The 26,208-nt window shown below is 39.6% G+C and overlaps 1 protein-coding gene across 2 annotated transcripts in view; it reads right to left on the bottom strand.

Moving 5' to 3' along the window:
• The window catches only part of LOC117400308 (receptor-type tyrosine-protein phosphatase N2-like), a 277,116-nt gene that overhangs the window by 140,359 nt on the left and 110,549 nt on the right, over positions 1–26,208 (bottom strand). For both annotated transcript variants that reach the window (XM_034000071.3, XM_059023311.1), the window contains exon 11: positions 23,214–23,293. In XM_034000071.3, the coding sequence (XP_033855962.1) occupies positions 23,214–23,293 (80 nt within the window). The remainder of the gene's footprint in view (positions 1–23,213; positions 23,294–26,208) is intronic.

The raw sequence follows: 26,208 nt of genomic DNA, 5'->3' as shown, positions 1-26,208 counted from the left end.
TTTAATAAAGAACATGTACTGGTAGCATTTAACAAGGCTCTAATAAGGTAATCACAGTCATATAGGATACGGTTTTCACGAATATTACTATTCCAAAACAGTAACAAAAAAATCTAGTTTGTAAAAATAGAAAAATGAAAAGAGTCTAAAACAAAAATGTAATACAATTGTTAAGACGTTGGTCAATGCAGCCACTGTTTTGAGGAACAAGATGATTTGCTGCTGTCCCTGATTTGCTGCTCTCCCTGGTTTGCTGCTGTCCTTGATTTGCTTCTCTCCCTGATTTGCTGTTCTCCCGGATTTGCTGCTGTCCTTGATTTGCTGCTCTCCCTGGTTTGCTGCTCTCCCGGATTTGCTGCTGTCCTTGATTTGCTTCTCTCCCTGGTTTGCTGCTCTCCCTGGTTTGCTGCTCTCCCTGATTTGCTTCTCTCCCTGATTTACTTTGTGTAAAATTTAAAATCAGTAGCAAAAAAGGAAGCACGGAAGCAATAGGTGGAGGTGGAACACAAAGATTCCAAAACCGTTTTACTGTTTGAGATTTCCAATTAAATAAAATACTCTTCTGTTAGATTGCATTTGTGATATTGAGTTTTTTTGTCAGTGTTCTAAGGCTGCTTCTAGTTACATCTGCCTACTTCTGTATAAAATACATGAAGTAATATGTTAATTAATTGACTGCAACTGCATACTTACAGATGAATAGGAATGTGCAGTGGGGGTAATGTGTTTTGAGTTGGATATTTGACTATGTCGGCCCTCATACAATTTATATAGACATTTTCATGCACATTACAATATATGGTGCAGCCCACCAAGTGAACAGTCTTAACATAAATGGCCCTTGCTGCCAGATTGTTTCATTCAAACAAATTTTAATAACCAAGTAATTCAGCAAGATATATTTATGTTGCATTAGTGAATCAGTGAACCAAATGAACAAATCTGTTGAATTGATTCACTAAACTGAATGAATCAAATGAATCGAGCCAGTAAAAAGAATTGAACTGTACATCACTAGTTTTCAGGCCAGAAAAGCAGTACTCCTATCAGTGGTTAAAGCCTGGTTCCCATATGCTCTAATAAATGATCGCTTTAATGCACGCACCAAAATTAACATCCTTTACTAAATACCATGTGAATACAGCTCATTATTATTATTATTTATTTCTTAGCAGACGCCCTTATCCAGGGTGATTTACAGTCGCGTTATTCCTCATTTAAATATATTAGCATGCATTACCATACAAATCACATATTCATTCCGATTACCATAGTGTGGCACAATAAAATTAGCGTGCACCATAATATGCTCACTATTTTGCATGATAATGAATAAAATTGCTACAGTAAATATGGAAATCATTATCGTGCACAAAGTTTAGCGCCCTTTCATAAATGAGGCCCTTAGGGTGCTGGGCCTTTCCACTCAGAGGGCGGAAGACAGAGGAAGACCACTGGGCCAAATCAAAATCTATATGCTAACCCACCGTAACACAGACATGGTAAATTACTACAACTCAACACCAAATCTTTAAAAAACCTACTTTATGGATGTCTTTACTTTAAAAGTGTGTCCTTGGAAACTGCGGAGAACGAAGAGCCTGGATTTTTTTTTTTCCAAAGGATTTACTGCCAATGGCTAAATGAATCTATTTTTGATAGCCAAACACAACATTCTATTAAAGTCAAGCTTTCACAGCCCTGACATAGCTCTGAAATGGCAATGTGCCTGCCGAAAACACATCAGCTGTATGTGTCAAAGCGACATATATCATGTGTAACAAAATGGTCAAATTGTGAGGAGTGGGTAGGCAATAGTTAATAGAAAATATTTTGGATTCCTCAGTGTTATTTTCTGAAAAGATCGACACAGCAGAATATCTATTTCAAATGTACCTTTATGTCTGTACTATTGTGTCAAACAACAGAACACAATTTTCCATACATTGTAATAAAGGTAAAGACTAATTGAAATATTTTTAATTTTGAATGTGTCATGAACAGATGTGCTCTTATGCAAAGTAATACAAATATTAGTAAGGTATTGACAATGTCGACCCAAGGGACTTTTTCAACCTGAAAAAAGAAACAAATGGAGATTAGATAAAGGGGCATTCAGAACAGAAAATAGGAGGCACTTTTTTACACAAAGAATTGTGAGGGTCTAGAACCAACTCCCCAGTAATGTTGTTGGAGCTGACACCCTGGGATCCTTCAAGAAGCTGCTTGATGAGATTCTGAGATCAATAAGCTACTAACAACCAAATGAGCAAGATGGGCCGAATGGCCTCCTCTCATTTGTAAGCTTTCTTATGTTCTTATGTTCTTAATACATTATATTAGATTTTTGTTTTTGGTCCTGCTATACTGGCATATTACATATAAATTACATTATATTATGCAATATCATCTTTACACATATCTCTGATATATAGTATTTTTTTTAATTTGTGTGAATTTAACTTGTGTTAATTAGGCTGTCACTCAAAAATATAAATCAGAAATAAAATAACAAAGTCTTTTTGTTTTTCAGAATTTGCACAAAATACATGCATGCATTTTTATTTAAATGATGTTCTTAAAATAATTAAGAGTGCACTAACAAACACATAAAAAAAGCTATCAGCTACATCAGAAAATATATTAATTATACCCAAAGTACAACTACAAAAGCAAATGGAGCTTTGAAGATAGAAAGCCCTGACTGTCATCTGCCTGCTTTGAAGTGTGCTGGCTTCCCTTTGTTTCTCAGTTATAATACATGAAACACCGCAGAGCAGACAGGGCCAACTTCCAAGGGGCATTTTATGTTGGCTTTGCCATTAATAGAAAACAAAACCTTATACCTTTGTTTGACATAAACATGAAATATTGATGGCCATATTTCAGCTGCAAAACATAACAATAAACAAAGGCTGGCCAGAACGAAGCACTACAAATGTACATCAGTATGGGTGAGATTACATTGGAATAATGTACAGCTGACTTTTTTAAATGGCTACAGTATGTGCCTGCCAGTGTAAATGCACAGTTTTTCCCCATTTGGTTCAAATATTACTATTAATACATTAAGCCTGCTCTGTTGCAAAATGCCCAGTGGTTCTGGACTGTGATATTCAGTTCAGAAAGGAGACATGGCAATGGAATAAATGAATGAAGAGTTTACTGATTTGACAGTAAACATGCCTATGAATGATTACATTGATATTTGCTTTTGGCTCATGGCCTTGCCCACTGGAGCTCGTTAGCCGCCCTTATGCTGGCAAAATTATGATGAATGAAGTATATGAATTAGATGAATGTCTAATGCCAGCGGGCAGGACAAGTGGCACTTGGTCTTATGAACTGAACAGCACATCATCTTGATCTCAAAATATCCAGCTCAAAACATACCAGTAAAGCACCATTAAGGAAAAGAGCTTTGAACAAGAGCTTTGAACAAGCATTTCATGTTTTTTTTTTTTTTCTGTGAAGACCATACAGTCAGCTGTCAACAGACATATTATTATTATTATTATTTATTTATTAGCAGACGCCCTTATCCAGGGCGACTTACAATCGTAAGCAAATACATTTCAAGTATCACAGTACAAGTAATAATACAATTAAGAGCAAGATAAAGACATAATCCATTTGCCAACCTTAAGAGTTTTTTTTTCTTAATGCACTTTTTCTTTCTCAAAAAGACAAAGGATTAGAACTTATAAAATATAAGTTCTAATCCTTAATAAAATATAAAAAATGCAAGTTTTGTTTCATAGCCGCTTATACGAGGAAAATGAAAGCACATGAAATTAATTTTCAGGACCCAAAGCTCCATTCAATCACCGATCAGGTGGGCAGATGGCCTGGGGTGGTTTGGTGGATGTGTGCTTGGAAGAGCCCTTAGCCCTACCATTAATGTCAACCTTGTATTTAGTTAGAAGGTCTTCCTCGCACCCTCTTTTTCTTCTCTTTTCTTTTGCCTGTTGTCGTAACACTACTGTCAACCACAACAGAGGGGGTTCTGGAAGGAAGTTTACTATAAATAAAAAAACTTAACAAATGATAATATCATAATAATTGATTACTGTTTTAACCCTAGGGCATCCAGATTGTAGAACATTCAGAAGCCTACAATGAATCTGCAGGTGGTCTGGAAACCCCAGCGAGTCAAGCTCATTGCCCCACTGCATCTGCAAAGTTCAGCATGCTGAAGAGGTCCGTGCTTCATTTTCTGCAAGGCTGATTTACCATCAAGGAACAGAGATATCTATTGATCTGTTTTCCTCTCAAAACTGCAAGCCTGTGATAATGCTGGCTGTACAAACTGGACTGACTAATGTCCATCCAAATTGCTATTGAAGTTTAACTGTTTTAGTGATGCAGTAGGCATTGTTTATTGCTTGCTCTTTATTAGAGCTGCATGTTATCTTTCTTGTCTGTAGAGTATATCAAATGTAATCTTATTACACCGGGGGCCAGTTTTTCAAAACGTAATCTGGATAACAGTGATCCGGATTATGTAATCCTATATTTTGTGATTCGTAATTATTTGTAATCTGGATAAAGGTAATCAAGTAGAGACATTTTCTGAAAAATAATGATCAAAACAATCCAGATAAAAGAAATCTTGATAACAAAATGTAAGATTACACAATCTGGATCATTTTGATCCAGATTACAAATTTTGAAAAACTAGCCCCTGAAGTCAAAAGTGTAAATCTTAAAAATGTGTATTTATTATTATTATTAGTTTATTTAGCAGACGCCTTTATCCAAGGCGACTTACAGAGACTAGGGTGTGTGAACTATGCATCAGCTGCAGAGTCACTTACAACTACGTCTCACCCGAAAGACAGAGCACAAGGAGGTTAAGTGACTTGCTCAGGGTCACACAATGAGTCAGTGGCTGAGGTGGGGTTTGAACCGGGGACCTTCTGGTTACAAGCCACTTTCTTTAACCACTGGACCACACAACCTCCTATATTTTATTATTTTACAATGAATCTCCTACTTTAGGTGTGGTACCAGAATGCCTGAACAAGTCAATTCCAGTGTATTTATAACACTGGTAATAAAACTAAGGCTTTTCATTACTGACAAGAATCAGCTTGTATTGTGAATATAATCTGCAAGGATTTACAGGAAACTGCATCTCAGCACTGGTAATATAAAACCAGAGGCTATTACAGAATGATATTCATAAGCATAAGAGTATATAACTGTACAGAAGCACTACACTAAGATAACTAATTAAAAAAACACGTTACATTAAGTGTGTCTTATTAATGTGTATGTACATAGTAGGTACATAGTAAATACACATGTACTTACACATACTTATAATGTTATATGCATTCTAACCCTAACCCTAATCCTTTTCTGCTACAATGGCGTACTTACATATATTGTGCACAAATATCTACACATTAAGTGCATTGTAACTATGCATAGTAACATTGTAATTATGTGTAAGTACTCATGTATTTACTACATAACTACTGTAAAAATGCACAGTAATTAGAGACACAATGTAAAGTGTTACCTTAAATAGTTTCAGTGTTGTATACTGAAAAATAAACCCAAATGGACAGAACTACATGTTAGGGTTAGATATGTTTACAGGGCTGTCTTTTTGATTATTCTAGGTGTGACAAGTCTGCAGTGATGAAAGAGTTCATCACTTTTCTGAGTCACTTTCTGAGAGTCATGCTTTGAAAATGTGTCACCCACCTCAAGTTTCAATGTGCGTTGTGCTTTATTTGCTTAGAAGCAAATAGAACAAGATTAAAAAGAAATAATTAATGCAAATTAACTATAGCTCATGTCAACTATCATTCAAACAACTTTGGATACAATTTGACTCATGATAATTTATACATTGTAGCAAGTGGCTGTAATCCATGCAAAAGTACATGGCCATGTCCATTCATAGATTCCAACACACCATCACATATTCAGTATAACAGAAAACAAATGTTTAGACTGCAGGAATGCTCTTGGATTGGTACTGTATTAGCGCTTGTTTAATTGTATAAATGCAACCCTCTGTCGCACAATTGAGTTCAATCTCATTTTGACTTTCCTGGCAAAAGAATTGTAAAACAAACATAAATAAATAAATAGATAGATAAATAAATAACAATACACAAACATGCAAAGCAAATAATGGAAAATAAATTACATGACTCTGCGTTGAGGAACAATGAATAAGTGTTCTTAACATGAACTGAGACACAACACAATTTCAGCCACGACCTGCATGTTCTGTGAAGCTTTGTGATTTCCGTTGTGATCTCTCAGCACAAACACCCGGGTCCTTCTTGCTTGTGTGTGCCCTCCACCCAGCATACTTTGTTTCACCCATGGCAACCAGCTTCTGTTTTTGTATTTATTTATTTATTGGCTTATACCTTATAAAAGTTTGTGACTGTATTTTTTGGCGGTATATTTGCAACTTGTTATGCTTGCACTATGCTTTATTATTCTTGCTATGCTTTCACCATGCTTTGTTACACGTTGCTATGCTTTCACTATGCTTACTTACACTTTGCTATGCTTTCACTATGCTTTCCTACACTTTGCTATGCTTTCACTATGCTTACTTACACTTTGCTATGCTTCCACTATGCTTACTTACACTTTGCTATGCTTTCACTATGCTTTATTACACTTGCTATGCTTTCACTATGCTTTGTTACACTTTGCTATGCTTTCACTATGCTTTGTTACACGTTGCTATGCTTTCACTATGCTTACTTACACTTTGCTATGCTTCCACTATGCTTTCCTGCACTTTGCTATGCTTTCACTATGCTTTATTACACTTGCTATGCTTTCACTATGCTTTGTTACACTTTGCTATGCTTCCACTATGCTTTCCTACATTTGCTATGCTTTCACCATGCTTTGTTACACTTTGCTATGCTTTCACTATGCTTTATTACACTTGCTATGCTTTCACTATGCTTTGTTACACTTTGCTATGCTTCCACTATGCTTTCCTACATTTGCTATGCTTTCACCATGCTTTGTTACACTTTGCTATGCTTTCACTATGCTTTATTACACATTTGCTATGCTTTCACTATGCTTTGTTACACTTTGCTATGCTTTCACTATGCTTTGTTACACTTTGCTATGCTTTCACTATGCTTTCCTACATTTGCTATGCTTTCACCATGCTTTGTTACACTTGCTATGCTTTCACATGGCTTTGTTACACTTTGCTATGCTTTCACCATGCTTTGTTACACTTTGCTATGCTTTCACTATGCTTTGTTACACGTTGCTATGCTTTCACTATTCTTACTTACACTTTGCTATGCTTCCACTATGCTTTCCTACACTTTGCTATGCTTTCACTATGCTTTATTACACTTGCTATGCTTTCACTATGTTTTGTTACACTTTGCTATGCTTTCACCATGCTTTGTTTCACTTTGCTATGCTTTCACTATGCTTTATTACACTTTGCTATGCTTTCACTATGCTTTATTACACTTTGCTATGCTTTCACTATGCTTTATTACACTTTGCTATGCTTTCACCATGCTTTGTTTCACTTTGCTATGCTTTCACTATGCTTTGTTACACTTTGCTATGCTTTCACTATGCTTTGTTACACTTTGCTATGCTTTCACTATGCTTTGTTACACTTTGCTATGCTTTCACTATGCTTTGTTACACTTTGCTATGCTTTCACTATGCTTTGTTACACTTTGCTATGCTTTCACTATGCTTTATTACACTTTGCTATGCTTTCACTATGCTTTGTTACACTTTGCTATGCTTTCACTATGCTTTGTTACACTTTGCTATGCTTTCACTATGCTTTGTTACACTTTGCTATGCTTTCACTATGCTTTATTACACTTTGCTATGCTTTCACTATGCTTTGTTACACTTTGCTATGCTTTCACTATGCTTTGTTACACTTTGCTATGCTTTCACTATGCTTTGTTACACTTTGCTATGCTTTCACTATGCTTTGTTACACTTTGCTATGCTTTCACTATGCTTTATTACACTTTGCTATGCTTTCACTATGCTTTGTTACACTTTGCTATGCTTTCACTATGCTTTGTTACACTTTGCTATGCTTTCACTATGCTTTGTTACACTTTGCTATGCTTTCACTATGCTTTGTTACACTTTGCTATGCTTTCACTATGTTTTGTTACACTTGCTATGCTTTCACTATGGTAAAACTGTTACCGTGGGGTTCTTTTGCTTCAACGCTGTAGTGTCACACAATAATTTTTAATTTTACTGTAAAATACGATTCCTGGATGACTGTTACTTTCTTCCACTACAGTGTCTCATAAGAAGCCCAACTTGCTGGCTTGCCAGTTTGTTTGTACACTTCCTGAAAGTCATTTCAACTGCTTCCTCACTCCTTGAAGCCTTCTTGCCGTTCTTTCACTCAGTGAGTTAATCAGGCATGTCCCTGCAACTGTCTGCAACAACAGGAGGTTAAGAAACAGAGTCTGAAAATCTTCGCTCAAAAAAGCAGAACATAAAATGTAAATGGTTCCATTCTTGATGTTATATGATTTAAATGCATGTGTATAGAAAAAGAGGAAAAACTAATCACTTTTTATCCAGTACCACCAATGGCAAATTGTTCCTTTTGAAATAAAACATTGCTATGTTCCGAAGATGCCTAAAAAATCAAAATTAAACATTTTAACAGAACAAGTGACTTCCATAGTCGTTTGTGCTTCTAATTGATGTGCGCACATAACCCATTACTCACACTCGTATCCATTCTCCTACTCTGACAACAATACCTGAACGCATACTCGTACTGGAAGAGGCACAGCGAACACCGGAAGAGCCATAACAATGCTGTGTGGCCCGGATCTTCACTTAGAAAAAGACCAGCCAGTGCTGTAATGTGAATTTAAAAATGATGTCATTCTTTTGAAGTCCTAAGGTGTCATTTCATTATCTGACACAGTTAGTATTTATGTATTTGTTATGGGGATTTGCACTGTTTACTGTGATGGTGGTGTTTAATGTACACAGCTGACAATCTGCAAATTATTATTATTATTATTTGTGACAAGGATGACAGAGGTTGAGACTCAGAGACAGTGTGAAAAGTTCAAAACTAAAACTTTTTAATATACAAAAATTCAAAATAAATCGGCACGAGGGCCAAACAAAAAGATTTCAAAACACAAAAAACACACAGAACAAAACTTACAACAAAATAAGACTTCCAGGCTGGGAGTTGCCTTCACTGGTTACCAAAGCAAAAACAGCACACACAGAAAACACAATTGCTTCTTCTCCTCTAGAACTCTCTCACCCTACTGGGAGACTTAGGCCTCCTTTTATGTCAGGTGGCTGGGGACTAATTGAATAATGAATTGGTTGATTGCTCCCACCTGACGCAATCAACCTGGGCAGGGAGGAGAATTTAACTCCTTCTCTGCCAGTATTTCTAAGGGCAGAGCCCTGCTCTGCCACACACCTCCCTCCACGTACAAAGTACGGAGGCCGCAATCGGCCAAACTCCCGCCCCCCCCTTTGAAACCAAGCCCTCCCCCCAAGAGTCCCCTTATGTCCCTCGGGTTGGCTATTTCAGCGGGGGGTGGTGGGCGGGGTTGATGTCGGATTCCCCAAGCTTTCTTCAATAACAGGGGCCCCAGACATTCCCAGCACGCAAACGCTGGCCGGGAACCTGGACCCTCCAGCAGGAGCAGCGATGGTGGCACCTCTGGTGGCGAAGGCAGGAATGGCGGCCCTTCTCCCTCTGGTGGCGGTGGCGGGAACGGCGGCCCGTCTCCCTCTGGTGGCGGTGGCGGGAACGGCGGCCCGTCTCCCTCTGGTGGCGGTGGCGGGAACGGCGGCCCGTCTCCCTCTGCTGGCGGAGGCGGGAACGGCGGCCCGTCTCCCTCTGCTGGCGGAGGCGGGAACGGCGGCTCGTCTCCCTCTGCTGGCGGAGGCGGGAACGGCGGCTCGTCTCCCTCTGCTGGCGGAGGCGGGAACAGCATCTCGTCTCCCTCTGCTGGCGGAGGCAGGAACGACGACCCCTCACGAACAGCAGGCGGACCCTCTGGGACAACAGGCGGAGACGATGGACCCTCAGGAACAACAGGCAGACCCTCTGGAACAGGAGGCGGAGCCGACGGCCACTCCGGCAACGGCAGTTCCAGCTCCTCCAGTGGCAATGGTTCCAGACACTCTGGCGTTGGCGGCTGTGGCCAGTCTAGCGGCCTCTGAAGTCGGTCTGGCACCTCCTGCCGTCGCAGTCGGGTGCGCCTCCCCTGAGCTCCTCTCAGCAGCATGTGCAAAGGCTGCTGAGGGGCTTCAGCCTTCTCCCCTTCTGGCTCTCGGGTCCGTGGCTCCTCCCCTTTTGGCTCTCGGGTCCGTGGCTCTACCCCCTCTGGCTCTCGGGCCTGCAGCTCCACCCCCTCTGGCTCTCGGGACGGCAGCTCCACCTCTCCTGGCTTTCGGGACGGCAGCTCTACCTCTTCTGGCTCTCGGAAAGGCAGCAGTAGGGGAACCAGCAGGCATGCTCCCTCTGCTGGTGACGGCGATGGAGGCAAAACCAGCAGGCACTCTCCCTCTGCTGGTGGAGGTGGAAGCGACACACAGTCCTCCCGCGGCGGTGAAGGTGGAACCAACAGGAACTCTCCCTCTGCTGGTGGATACCTGGACTGTGGACATTCAGCCTTCCCCCTCTTGGGCTCTGGACGCACTGACTCCCCCCTCTTGGGCTCTGGACACACCGACTCCCCCCTCTTGGGCTCTGGACGCACCGACTCCCCCCTCTTGGGCTCTGGACGTTCGGGCTCCTCCCACTCAGGCGCAGGACGTTTGGGCTCCTCCCACTCCAGGTCTATGTCCGGTAACACCTTCGGGCAGTGGTGCTCCTCATGCCCGTACTGCATGCACTGGGTGCACCACTCCTCTTCCTCCCATGTCTTCCTTCCTCTCTGTCTCCTTCTCCCCTCTGTTTGGGTGGGGCAGATGGCCACTGTGTGCCCATATGCTCCACAGCCGGGGCACAACTCTGCCACGAGACTTTTTAAAAACAACTCCCCGTCGTCATCTGCCTCCTCCTGGGCCAGGGCGTAGGGGCATCCTGCCCAGTTGTGGCCGTAGACTTCACAGCACCCACACGAGTCCGCTGGTGGCACCTCTGGGAAGGATCTCCAGCGATGGTCCTCCTTCCCGCACCAAGAGCACCAGGGGAAAAGGCTGGTTGGGTCCTCCAGCTGGGGTGGCAGCAGCTTTTGATGCTGCTGTCGCTGCTGCTGCTTCCTACTTCTCACAAAACTCAAAAACACACACACACAAAAAAAATACTGCCCTGAGCCTCCAGGTGGCGTTATCCCGTTTCTGACACCAAATGTGACAAGGATGACAGAGGTTGAGACTCAGAGACAGTGTGAAAAGTTCAAAAATAAAACTTTTTAATATACAAAAATTCGAAATAAATCAGCACGAGGGCCAAGCAAAAAGATTTCAAAACACAAAAAACACACAGAACAAAACTTACAACAAAATAAGACTTCCAGGCTGGGAGTTGCCTTCACTGGTTACCAAAGCAAAAACAGCACACACAGAAAACACAATTGCTGCTTCTCCTCTAGAACTCTCTCACCCAACTGGGAGGCTTAGGCCTCCTTTTATGTCAGGTGGCTGGGGACTAATTGAATAATGAATTGGTTGATTGCTCCCACCTGACGCAATCAACCTGGGCAGGGAGGAGAATTTAACTCCTTCTCTGCCAGTATTTCTAAGGGCAGAGCCCTGCTCTGCCACATTATTATTATTATTATTATTATTATTATTATTATTATTATTATTATTATTATTATTATTATTATTATTAACAATTTATTTGGGTTATTTTGTGTAATGGGTGGGAGTGCTTGTGTACAGTACATAGTAAAGTATGATAAGATCAATCAGAGAAGACAACCTGTCTGCAAGACCTATGGATTCTTTATGAACGGAGCCCTGTGTTTATCGCAAATACAAAATAGCACAAAATATAACAAAATGCAACATATAAAACTAAATAAAACAAAATGCATATATAAAATGAAATAAAACAAAAAATCATTATAAAGCAAACATTGAACGACATGTTTAAATTGGGAGGTTTATACAAAAACTACTTTAAATAGATCTACTTGCAATCGGATTTGTCATGGACACGGTCTGGAGGGACACGGAAGCTCTGAGACTAGCACTTGCGCAGATGTATAATTTGAAGCGAGTCATTTGGGAATTCAAATTGTGATGGTAGAGAAGAGACGTTTGTTTCTAAAATGCCTAAACCGCGCATAACAATTAAACAACGCTGCAAAGATTTCTCTTGGCCAATTGTTTAATCCACTGGAGATAGCCACTCGGGCATCAGTGGATACAAATATGTTGAAGGAATGTATTGTGAATGTGCCACTGCTGAGGGAAGTGGAAATACATTATTCAATCAAATCAATCAAATTGACATGCTGTTTGGGCTCAGGCGTCAGAATGCCAGCTTATCCAATACCGTGATTTTGTGTCTCATGTACCCTGCGGTGTCCTGTTAACTGTGAATGTTTTCTTTCAAAGTATCCACTGATTGTAAATGACAGGCGAAAAACCATGAAAAAAGAAAACGTAGAGTTCTGTTGCATGCTTGCGTTTAATGCTTAATTTGAATATTTGTATAAGCTCCTTATGAATACATGAGTAAAATATCAACATTTTCTTTTTGAGTAAATGTTGAATCGTACAACATTCTGAAATGAGAAATGTTTTGTGTTTGCTGATTTAATATTGTTCATGCTGATTTGATTTCCACTGTGCAGTAATAAAAGTCTTTTTGTATTTGTATCTTATTGTATTTTTATAGAGGGCATGGGTAGTATTTACTGTAAATGGAAAGTTCATTAAAAATATTGGGGGACTTCACATACATTACCATTACTGTCGCTAATGAGAAATGATGGTAACTAAATTATTGTTCTGTTCTAGGTCTGTTTGTCAAAATAATAATAAAAAAGGATAATGTTTAATAAAATGTGTATCTGTAATCAAACTAAATAAAACAACATTTTTAGTGGCTAAAATGAAATAAAACGACATTTGTGAAAAATAAAATGAAAAAATAATAAAAAATAAAAAGGGGCTTAAATTGTTATTTGGGGAGTTTCTGTATTTTTATTGTGATGCTGCCTGTGTACAAGAAGCAGGTTATTTTTCAGCTTTAGGCTAATGAGGATGCTTATGAAACAGAAACACACACATTTTCCAAAAACTCTGGGCAACGATCCTCCACGGAGCTCTGATGAAAGTAGTGTATACAACTCAAGGTAAAAAAAAATAAACACAGGAAATAAAATAAAATCATCTGTCCCTGTACTGTGTTTGTTTGTTTTCATGTCTGCAGGGCTTACCTGTGAACAGCTTATTGCATCTCCTGGGAATCTCTTAAAAAAATTAAAATCCTTGAATAAATAAAAAAGTAAACAAATAATACATGGATAAAAAGCCATAAGAATAAGGTCTACATGAGAAGCACAGTGATTTTATCATCTGCACACTTCAAAGCAACCCCATCATTTGTGTTTGGCTTCTTTTTTTCTTAAGCCTAATATTTGCATTACTTTTAGAGAATTTATGACACATATTCCCAATAAGGGTTCAAGAGTTCTTCAGAATAGCAATGATAAACCCAGCAGCTGTACTGTGTTTACTGCTTAGTCACCACTGGCAAATGCACAACTTATAAATCTAAATGTGAAAAATTGAAATAGTTTTTTGTGATACCTATGTTACCTAGGAAACCTGAATTTACATTTCAGCAAGGCACCTGGATTGGAAAAGGGGAAGGTAGTGTTACCTGTGCATGAAGTGTACAATACAGACGTTTCTCTTTCTTTGTCTTCCTAGGAAAGCTATTGACAAGTGATACCCATCTGCACACCAGGCTGTCATGTCAGACTAGCTCATCAGGTAAAGGCTATTCAGCTCCTGAGGCACTAAAGTCCCTCTGTGCTGAGAATGGAGACACTGCTTCAAAGAGATTGTATTATCTTACAAGAGATACCTACTGGGGCAAAAGCAGAGTCAGTATATGGAAAGAAAACAAGAGGGTCGAGCAAAAGAACAGAACAACCTTCATGGAAGAAATCATAACTGCTTGCCAAAGAAATGATGATGCAAAGACATGTAATCTGCTTGTTGCCTTTCAGTTTGTAATGTATCTCTATAGTGGTCACAGTTTACATGTTCCCTGTGACTGCGTCAAAATGCGCAGTAACGCAAATCATTGTGGTACTGCGGCATGTGCCTTGGAGTGTGTTTGAAGCAAATGTTTAAAGTCCAAGAAAACAGTGTTACCACAAAGTATACGAAAATAAATGGAAAATTCATTTTGATTTTTTTTTTTAGGTAATGCTTGTTTTCTTCATTTGAATTTGAGAGTTTTCTTTTTTTTTTTTTTTAAAGCCATTTTTGTCACGTCAATAAATTTAGCAATTGGTTAGATATTTCTTTCCAGATGTCTCTCGTTATTTTGTTAAGAGCAGGCCAACTTGTTGTGCAAATGTTCTTTATAAGGGTAAAATTAAAGTTAAACATAAATAAAAACTTTGATCAAAATGTTTACGTTTAGAATTGTAATTGTTTGTATTTGGGGTTTTAATTGATTAAAGATTAATCGATTAATCATGCCTGTGGGTGTTAATCGATTAAAGAATCATTGATTGATTAATCTAATCTACCCAAGTGCTGTAGCAAAAAGCAGTGCTTGAGAAAGAAATCTAGGAAGATGGCTGAGAGTACTTCAAAAGACGGTGGCAAACGGGTTAATCATCCAGATGAGATGATTAATCGATTAAAAGAAAATGTCAAGATTAAAACCCAGTGATGCCTGCTTAATGTCACTCCTCATATTATCACCACATGTACATGTCCTGGCCATAATATATTGGGAGTCAATGGAAACAAGCTATTGATAACATCACTTTCGGTTATTATCACACTCCACTTAGTATCAATCAAATGCAACTGATTTCCACCAAACTCAATATCCTTTCAAACCATGTGCATGATCACGTTTCTTATCAAGCTGCATCAGCTGGCTGTGCAGTGTCTTTTCTCACTTCGGGTTTTGTAAACAGTCTCGGAAATAATACCTGAAACAATAACTCTCACAGACTAAGGAGATTAAAATGCAAAACGCTTGCTGACTTGAAGAGTGGGAAGTTTAGGTTTAGTTTCAGTAGTTGTTTCTTACAGCTGGTGCTTAAAGTTGTTTTGAAACAATCTGAGGTCCTGCAATTTTTTTTAAAGCATGTTGATGTTTCTGTAACACCACTGAATATGTAGTAGAGAGTACTAATGTATGGGGCAGCAGTGTGGAGTAGTGGTTAGGGCTCTGGACTCTTGACCAGAGGGTTGTGGGTTCAATCCCCAGTGAGGGACACTGCTGTTGTACCCTTGAGCAAGGTACTTTACCTAGATTGCTCCAGTAAAAACCCAACTATATAAATGGGTAATTGTATGTGAAATAATGTATAATGTGATATCTTGTAACAATTGTAAGTCACCCTGGATAAGGGCGTCTGCTAAGAAATTAATAATAATAATATTATTGCCTAGTTGGTTGAGCTTAACCAGAAAACCCTTTTGTTTGCCAGGTTATTAGTGAATCCATGATAATGTCAACTCCGCTTATTGTCACCATTTCTGCCCCGTCCCTTTGAAGTGATATTAAGCACGTTTGACTGTAAACGAAAAAGACATTCAAAATGTCAGAGCAGTTTGAAACCTGCACCCACACATCTGCGTCAGACAGATAGCTGGAAAGAGGTTTTATGTGACATGTCACTCTTCAAGCACACATTTGTCCATGGTATTCGAAGCAAATACAGGCTGGGCTGCTGACAATGACATTAGCAGGCTTTTGTCACATAAACAGATGTGTAAGCCTGAATGAGACTAGTTCTAAATAGACTTGGAGCACTATATCCATTCCTCTAAACTTTGCGCAGCTACTTGAGATGATAGAAAGACAGTTGGGAAAAACACGAAAGAAAACTGAACTTCTAACGGAGTTATAAGAAAGCTCAATTATCTGTGTGTACTGCACAGCAAGGTGTTGCTTTTTTTCATCGGACAGCAAATCTCTCAGACCAAATTGAAGATAAATACAGGTCTTTCTGTGGTCATTTTGATTATTCTCCATAGTGTACTTAACTAGCCTGCCAACTCTACCTTTATCAACATTAAAGGAATACTTTTTACCATCAACATTTCCAGATTATGTAATTCTCTATCATGCAGAAATCTAAAAGGTCATGTGTGCACCCCCCCACCCAAAAAAAAAAAAAATAGGTACAGGTTAATGTCAAGGTCACAGACACGTTTAGTATGTGTGTTTCTGTAATCCTGCAAATAAGAAGTCAGTCCAACTTAACTTTTCTTTTCTTCACCTAAAAGAATACATGTGTGTATTAGAAAATATATATGAAGCCATGATCTCAAATGTATAATTCTTTATCATCCAGAAACCCAAAAGTCGCATGACCCTGTAACAGTATGACAGGCAGTGGTTATTGCAGGGTAAAAATAGTGGACCAGGAACAAAGCCTGTATGCTGTTAAGAACCTGAGAAAGTACTGAAGGGAGCTGATACAAGCTGGCAAGTAACAGGTTAAAAAGAAATGTGTTCAGGTTAATTGGCAATTGGTTAAGTGGGTAACTGGGTAATTGTAAATTCTGGAAATTCCATGCTTCAGTAGGAAAGGTGGGGAATTCAATCAGTGATCAGGTGGGAGGATAGAAAGTCTGCTCAGACAGATTTGGGAGCCATTTTGTTGAAAGGAGTGGGTGAGTGAGCATGGTGAGAAAATTAAAACTGAACATATTGTCAAGGTTGCCAGCCTGCCCTCACCCAGTGGAGCTGGAACACTTCCAATAGTGTCCGGTCTGTATTCAATAACATTGTGTCAAACCAATGCCAGCCTGTCCCTCACCCAGTGGAGCTGGAACACTTCCAATAGTGTCCAGTCTGTATTCAATAACATTGTGTCAAACCAATGCCAGCCTGTCCCTCACCCAGTGGAGCTGGAACACTTCCAATAGTGTCCGGTCTGTATTCAATAACATTGTGTCAAACCAATGCCAGCCTGTCCCTCACCCAGTGGAGCTGGAACACTTCCAATAGTGTCCGGTCTGTATTCAATAACATTGTGTCAAACCAATGCCAGCCTGTCCCTCACCCAGTGGAGCTGGAACACTTCCAATAGTGTCCAGTCTGTATTCAATAACATTGTGTCAAACCAATGCCAGCCTGTCCCTCACCCAGTGGAGCTGGAACACTTCCAATAGTGTCTGGTCTGTATTCAAAAACATTGTGTCAAACCAATGCCAGCCTGTCCCTCACCCATTGGAGCTGGAACACTTCCAATAGTGTCCAGTCTGTATTCAATAACATTGTGTCAAACCAATGCCAGCCTGTCCCTTACCCAGTGGAGCTGGAACACTTCTAATAGTGTCCAGTCTGTATTCAATAACATTGTGTCAAACCAATGCCAGCCTGTCCCTCACCCAGTGGAGCTGGAACACTTCTAATAGTGTCCAGTCTGTATTCAATAACATTGTGCCAAATCGGCATTTCAGCCCCAAACCCCTGGTCTTCTGTGTCTTCTTGCTCTCCAGCCCCTCTGCTCCGTTCACAGATCCCAATAGAGCAGCTATACTAGACCCCTGCTGAAGAAGCTACCTTCATGTACATGCGCAATTACCTATACAATAACGGCAGTCGAACTTTAGCACCACTGCAGACAAATACAATACATTTTCCTCCTTATTATATTAACCACTTTGGTCAAAGTACTGGTTTTTGCCCCTCAAGCAGGAGGGGAGGGTGTGTCTCATGGTTTCTGGGATACTTAAGCAACTGTAAATAGAATGCCCGCTGTTGCAGGTTTCCATAGGTCTGTGATCAGTGACAGTGAAAGGGTAGGTAGATAAACCCCATTACTTCTTCCTAAAGAGCCAGGTAATTCCATGTGGCATTTTGACAAGTGTTTGCTGGAGTGAAGGTCAAAGCTGTCAGCGAATGAATCTATGCTGATCTGCTCAGCTGGAAATGACTCTTGCAGCCAATGTTTTTGTAATTAGGAGTCATAGGAGCCAGTTTTGCACGCTGCTTAAATAAGCCAATAATATGAAGTCATTTCATTGGTCATAGTTTATGGTGCAGTCTGTGCAGAGGGTGCACTGTCAATACAAGGGGAAGATTACTGAATTACAGGGAAGGGATATTTTGGTTTAGCATCAAATCTGATGCATTTATCTCCGTGTGTATTCTTCTTTATACAAGGACACACAGTCAAGTAACCAGGTCAACCATGCTTATTGCATCAATCTCCAGCAAGCCAGTTAGCTGCTTTGCCATGCTTCTGTGGAAAAATCACTCAAACCAGAAGTACCAAATGACAGACTATTCTAGGACTACCACAAAACAGACACAAATATACTACTGTACCACTACCATCACAGGTTACATATTTTAGCCTGATCACACCCCTTACTGTCTTAAGAACTTGGTATCTCTGAATTGGTCATCAGGTCGTGATACTCTTAATATTATCCATTTGCAATTAATGCAGAACAACTGGGCTCTTTATTTTAGCCCAAGTGTACTTTATGTGGCCCCTAGGTATAGCTTTTTAGTGACCAGTGCATTTCTAACTTCCTGGATTTTATTGTCTTTGAAGCAAAACATTTGCAAACACTGTTCTGATGTCATTGCTAATTGGATTCCCCATCTCATTTTCCATTGAGTAAGATTCGTTCTCACGGCCAAGGAGGTCTATTGGAAATGGTCTTTAGGGTCTTTTTCTCTTGAGCATGAAGCAATGAGGGCTCTCACCCCACCGCCCACAGTCCTGACATCCTGACAGGTGCTCTCAGTGCCCCTCACAGCTCAACAATAAACTATTCAGGGCCAGAGAGCACCGTCCAGTGGGACAATGAGATAACCTTTTAAAATAAGAGCAAGGGCACACAGATGCACGATGGGAATCATCCCTTCCTTCAGTAATGGTTTAATTGTCCTAAACATATTAATACAATTTTCACACTAATATATCTTTTTTTTTTAAATACTGTGTTTAAAACAATATTAAACAACAAAACAAACAAATGCTACATGGTGTTACTGTAGAATAGCCTAATGGCCTATTCCATTTAAATGGATTTATCATTTTAAAACGAACATCATAATGTACTGAAAGAGTACCTGCTGGATCAAATATAAAAAATTATTAAACAACATGACTAAAACTGACATACTGCATGGGTCTGTGCAAGCTGTCACGGTTTGCAGAGAACTAGTCAGAAAATCCAGCTGCGTACATTACAAATGCCATCATGGAAATGACCACTGAGGCTTTCCTGATGGTGGGGTTAGTTAACAGTGATGCTTAAAATACAGCAAGCCAACATCACCTTTATAACAGCACAGACAGTACCATCCTTCTCTCTTCTGGGAGCCTGGGGCAGCATGGTACCAGCCTGTGCTTGCAAGTTATAGGGTATGGAAGATCCCCTTTGACCTGAGCCATTTATTCAGCGCATTTTCTATCTAAACATAGTCAATGAAAAAGTGACAACATACTGCCAGCCACAGCGATGCTGATAGCTAATCAAGGTCTGTGCAGATAAAGTGTAACGGGAGGCTGTCATCTGCTATTATGCCCTACTGCTGATGAAGACTAGAAGCCAAAGAGAAAGGTGTGCAGTGACTTCAACCACCACTGCAGCTTTCATTAATATTGTTTGTGGGTTTTTATGTTTTTTTTTACTGTAAATGTGTAATGGGTAGATAATTACAGTATGAACCTACAGTACTGTAACTTGAGGTATTGACCATTGTAAGTGTATTATTTGTATATACTGATGTGTTAATCACTCATGAACATGGACCTAGGTGTTGAAGTACAGATAACAGTGGCTCCTAAAGTAAATATATGAATTACCAGAAGGGTGTTTGCTGAACACGACAAATCACACCAATGTGAGCTTGCAAACAATGATGCTCACAGCCTATTCAGAACTACTCTGCCAACCCTTATTACCTGAGGGGGGAGTATCCAAGCTTTTATTTTTAAAGTAACTGTCATTACACCCCACCATATTCAAAGGGTCAGGTTTGGGGGTGTTTTGGGAGAACAGGTTCTTATAAAAATCTGTAACCACGCCTCATTCACTTCCCCACCATTATGAGTGAGCATACACATTTTCAAATGAATCTAACAAGGCATTCCCAAGTTATAAACCTCACAAGCTTTCAGAAACACACAAACACACAACCAAACAAGAAAGCATATACCACAGTATATATATATATTATCAACACTGGTCATTTATTACAATGTGCAACACTGCAGCACAGCAAAGGACCTCCTCAGAAACGTGCCTGAGCCCCCTGAGTTTGCCCTAAATAAATGAAGTAAACAATGCCTTTGAATTAAACAGGCCTTCAGTTCTAATAGAACCCATGTCAACTCTAACCTGACTTTGTACAGAGTCCTAATACGTTTCAACACTCAGCAATGAAGGGCTGTGTGATTATATATTTTACCATTCAATTTACACATTTCATCAACGCCTATGCTCATTATATTTTCAATGCATGCCAATTAGGTACAACAAACATTGTGATATTTTCATACAAAGCTATTCATCTTTTGTTCTCCCTAGTAAAGGATTTCTGTCAGAATGTGCCATTTCAAACAAGTCTTCCAGTTGAACAGATAGCAAGTGTTACAGCTATCAAACATTCACATTAAGATGTGTCTGGACCGCTCTTGTTCCCCAAGGTTAGCACTGCCATCGTTTTTCAAATGAGGATTAACAGACATCAGCTAAATGAATTTGAACATAGTTTATATGCCTTTGTGTATTTTACCATTGAACTGAATACACCAAATTATTATCTCTGAAGCTGAACACTTAATCAAGTAAAACTATAAGAAACAATGTTGTCCACTTGACTATAGTTTCTTCCTTGAGTTTCGTATTTTATGCTATTTCTTTTTTAGAAATGATGTGCCTTTTGTCACTGCTTTTTAAAGTAAGATTAAAAACCCATTTTTATTATTTTAATGTATGTAATTTAAAGGGGTATTTTATCATGTTATCTTTTACTATTTCTCAAAATTATTTTGTATACTATTCATTTTATTTTGATCTGTAAAGCGCTTTGAGGCGATAATCATGATAGGAGCTATGCTATATAAGAAATAAAGATTGATTCTTATAATATATATACTTTGAAAGCAGTTAAAAACACATTTATTTGAGACAGTAACAAGTGTCTAAGCCAGTAGGAAAGTCTGACTGAGCTGCAAGATCAGTCATGGGTAGTTAGGGGAGGGCTTTCACAGACAGAAAAGATCATACTGAAACAAGCAGAGTGCCTGAGCTAATCACAAATACAAACTGTCACAGAAAGAGCTGGGTATTTGACCGAGGGGGTAAATATATTATGTAAAGAAGTCTTCCACAGCGCATGCTAAAAGGCCACCATCCTGATAATGCCTAATATATATATATATATTAGGGCATTTATTTTTATATTTAAAAAAATTACTCACTGTAATATTCCCCTCAAAAGGAAGTTATTGCAAGCAGAGAATGGCTGAGATTTTCCAACCCTTGCTTTGTCTCATTACCCCCCAAAAAAACAACATATTCCCTTAAGTGTCCCTTTATCTCTTTCAGTTGCAATTACACAGAGCTACAGTATAGTAAATATAACTTGGCAAACAACTTAAAAAACACCTAGGAAGACCTTTCCAATTATCCTTGTAAACTAGCCATAAAGTAAATAGCTCTTAATTGTATTCATGTACGTCCCCATTGGAATGGCTGTTTAAAAAAGGCACTGTGCTAACTGAAGCAATTTTCAAAGAGCAGCCCCCTTTGACATCATGGGTATAACAGAAGCAAAAAGGGTTTTTAGCTTCTTAGCTTTGTAGTTCTCTATCTGAAGCTGCCCCACTTTATCTTCATTGCCTAAGCTACTGTATTCATTGTACAGCTGTGAAAAATCATTTAGCGGTGATTGTATCTCTACTGTGCATGCAACCGATAATGCTACTAAGAAACAAAGGACTAGATTCATGAATCATTATTCAAAATCATTATTAGTGCAACTTTTTCAGAAAGGAAAAAAAACAACTCATTAACAAAACATTTAATTGTGGAGCTTGCAAGCAGTCTTTATAGAAAAAAAAAACCTCTCACGCTTTGCTTCTAAACACATTTCAGTGATGTTTACCCACAGTTAACTGGGTTATTCAAATAGACAATATGCAGCTAACTAAACAAAAGTGCAATACTCCTAGAACAGTCATTTCTGTCTCATATTGCCTGTGCAATTGAATGCTTGCTTATATAAATATCAGGACAGGGTAGCGGCAGGACTGGGGGCAGCAGCCAGCTGTCGATCCAGGGAGCAGACACTGGGGGCAGGAGCCGGCTGTCTGTCGATCCAGGGAGCAGACACTGGGGGCAGGAGCCGGCTGTCTGTCGATCCAGGGAGCAGACACTGGGGGCAGCAGCCGGCTGTCTGTCGATCCAAGGAGCAGACACTGCCTGGGGTTGGGATGCAGTTCTTTGCTCGGATTCCTCTTTGCCAGTGTCCTGACTTTTAAACATGAACCAGCTTGAGACAGGAGTTAGTAAGTGGTTTTGGTGTAAACTCACCAAATGAATGGGTTGAAAATTCAGTACAGTTCAGTGTGTTTGTTCGTGAGAAACACACGGGACAGCAATGGCACTCGTTAACGCTATGCACCACCGCTAGAATCGCTTTTAGATACAATAGGTTACATTTCTAACCCACATGTACCCCTTTTCCACTGGCACATCTGAGCCGCCACTGGTTCTCACATGCCCCCAGAAGCACAGTAGGCCTTACGACTGTCTCTGGTATTCTTACTCAATCAACATTTACTGTCCTGTAAAGTTCCAAAAGACATCCAAGTTTCTTTGTTTCTTTTTAAATCCACTCCATTACAAACACTGAAGTCGCTCCCACTTTTAATGGACTCTGGTGTTACAAATTCAATATCCCACGTGCCCCAGCAGCCCCCTCCCCACAGACTCCTCCATTACATGTGCATTTTACGGAGCACTTCGTGTGCGTCTTGGAACACGTTTAAATGAAAACAGGTCAAAGGTGAAAGCAGTCCTACCTGCTGCATTGGCCACATCTGCAGTCGTCAGGTTCTGTGGGTTTGAACGCACTATGAAGGTCACAGCTGGGCCCAGCACCCTGGAAAACCATTTAAAAAAAAAAAGTGAGTGCTCTGAACAAAAAAAATAATAAAACATAACAGTGCTTGTGTACGTTCTGCCTCCAACCCTGCTTGCTTTTACCCATCTGCAGCCTGTTCTGTTGGTTGTTAAAATATGAAAAGGTATAAGGAACTCTTGCGGAATACCTGATTTTTGCAACGTTTAAACAAAATGTATATTTGTACATACACTGTAGCAGGCATACAGTAGGGACTGTTTAACTGATTTAAACCTTGACGGTTCTAAATATAGACTTTGTCTTCTAGATCATTACATTTATGTAGATCGATTTTGTGCACATAAAGTACCAATGTTGTAAAAATCGAATTTCTAACAGTGCGTGTTGATCTCCTTAGTTTATTTCTGTCAGTAAAATGGGGGTCTTCTATTTGAATGATTCAATGGATGGCTGTGTTGGGATCCGCGAGCGTTTAGATCGAGTGAATGAGGTTGCAAATGCAAATGAATACAATACAGCACTGGTGACCAATCACAGTCCTGGAGGCCATTCCACTCCAGGTTTAACAGGTAAAGTAAAATAAAATAATTATGAACTTCAGGGCCTGGATGGAGGTTTAATTGATTCAATTTAACAATTTAGAACAGGCTTGGGACAAAGACCAGGAGTGGAAGAGCTGCACACCCCTGCAATACCACAACAGCAATAATAATAATAATAATAATAATAATAATAATAATAATAATAATAATAATAATAATAATAATAAATAACCTTTTTACCATGTTGTTTATTACTGCAACAATAATCAGAAGCATTTAGAAACTTGACTTTTTCAGTTCAGCTGCAAGCCCCTCGTATCTGAATGTACTTACAAGGACTGCTTGCATTTCCAGAAGGGTGTCAACTAAACACTCACATTGCAAGTCTGTTAATCCATCGCAACATATGTTTTATGTTCTTAAGAACATAAGAACATAAAACATATGTTCTTATGTTCTTAAGTATCACAATTGTGTTTATGTGGAGTAGTAGGGCAGCAGTGTGGAGTAGTGTGGAGTAGGGTTGTAGGTCCAATCCCAGGTGGGGGACACGGCTGCTGTACCCTTGAGCAAGGTACTTTACCTAGATTGCTCCAGTAAAACCCAACTGTATAAATGGGTAATTGTATTTTATTATTTATTTCTTAGCAGACGCCCTTATCCAGAGCGACTTACAATTGTTACAAGATATCACATTATTTTTACATATAATTACCCATTTATACAGTTGGGTTTTTACTGGAGCAATCTAGGTAAAGTACCTTGCTCAAGGGTACAGCAGCCGTGTCCCTCACTGGGGATTGAACCCACGACCCTCCGGTCAAGAGTCCAGAGCCCTAACCTCTACTCCACACTGCTGCTCTTATATTTGTTTTCCTCCCCACAAGTTTGAGATTTCTTTTTCTTTTTTGTCCATCATTAATAAATTGGTACAGATTCCTGGGTCACTGAAGCAAACAGACAGAGCAATGAAGTGGCTTCTCATTATTACGAACGCCACACCTAACGGATAAATATCAATACATTTAGGGTTACTTTAATCTCTCTCTTTCGAGGTGTTAATATTCATCACAAAGGTATGAAAGGATCAAATGCTCTTTACTTGCTATTCTCAGAAATGTGAAGGAACTGAAGCCAAATGCAGCTCTTAGAATATATATATATATATATATATACATACAGACGTGCTCAAATTTGTTGGTACCCTTACAGCTCATTGAAATAATGCTTCATTCCTCCTGAAAAGTGATGAAATTAAAAGCTATTTTATCATGTATACTTGCATGCCTTTGGTATGTCATAGAATAAAGCAAAGAAGCTGTGAAAAGAGATGAATTATTGCTTATTCTACAAAGATATTCTAAAATGGCCTGGACACATTTGTTGGTACCCCTTAGAAAAGATAATAAATAATTGGATTATAGTGATATTTCAAACTAATTAGTTTCTTTAATTAGTATCACACATGTCTCCAATCTTGTAATCAGTCATTCAGCCTATTTAAATGGAGAAAAGTAGTCACTGTGCTGTTTGGTATCATTGTGTGCACCACACTGAACATGGACCAGAGAAAGCAAAGGAGAGAGTTGTCTGAGGAGATCAGAAAGAAAATAATAGACAAGCATGGTAAAGGTAAAGGCTACAAGACCATCTCCAAGCAGCTTGATGTTCCTGTGACAACAGTTACAAATATTATTAAGACGTTTAAGGTCCGTGGAACTGTAGCCAACCTCCCTGGGTGCGGCCGCAAGAGGAAAATCGACCCCAGATTGAACAGAAGGATAGTGCGAATGGTAGAAAAAGAACCAAGGACAACTGCCAAAGAGATACAAGCTGAACTCCAAGGTGAAGGTACGTCAGTTTCTGATCGCACCATCTGTCGCTTTTTGAGCGAAAGTAGGCTCCATGGAAGAAGACCAAGGAGGACTCCACTTTTGACAGAAAAACATAAAAAAGCCAGACTGGAATTTGCTAAAATGCATATTGACAAGCCTCAATCCTTCTGGGAGAATGTCCTTTGGACAGATGAGTCAAAACTGGAGCTTTTTGGCAAGTCACATCAGCTCTATGTTCACAGACGAAAAAATGAAGCTTTCAAAGAAAAGAACACCATACCTACAGTGAAACATGGAGGAGGCTCGGTTATGTTTTGGGGCTGCTTTGCTGCGCCTGGCACAGGGTGCCTTGAATCTGTGCAGGGCACAATGAAATCTCAAGACTATCAAGGCATTCTGGAGCGAAAAGTACTGCCCAGTGTCAGAAAGCTCTGTCTCAGTCGCAGGTCATGGGTCCTCCTACAGGATAATGACCCAAAACACACAGCTAAAAGCACCCAAGAATGGATAAGAACAAAACATCGGACTATTCTGAAGTGGCCTTCTATGAGTCCTG

The sequence above is a fragment of the Acipenser ruthenus genome, chromosome 4 (genome assembly GCF_902713425.1).
Source record: "Acipenser ruthenus chromosome 4, fAciRut3.2 maternal haplotype, whole genome shotgun sequence".
NCBI lineage: Eukaryota > Metazoa > Chordata > Actinopteri > Acipenseriformes > Acipenseridae > Acipenser > Acipenser ruthenus.
This window is presented reverse-complemented; position numbering and strand designations above follow the sequence as displayed.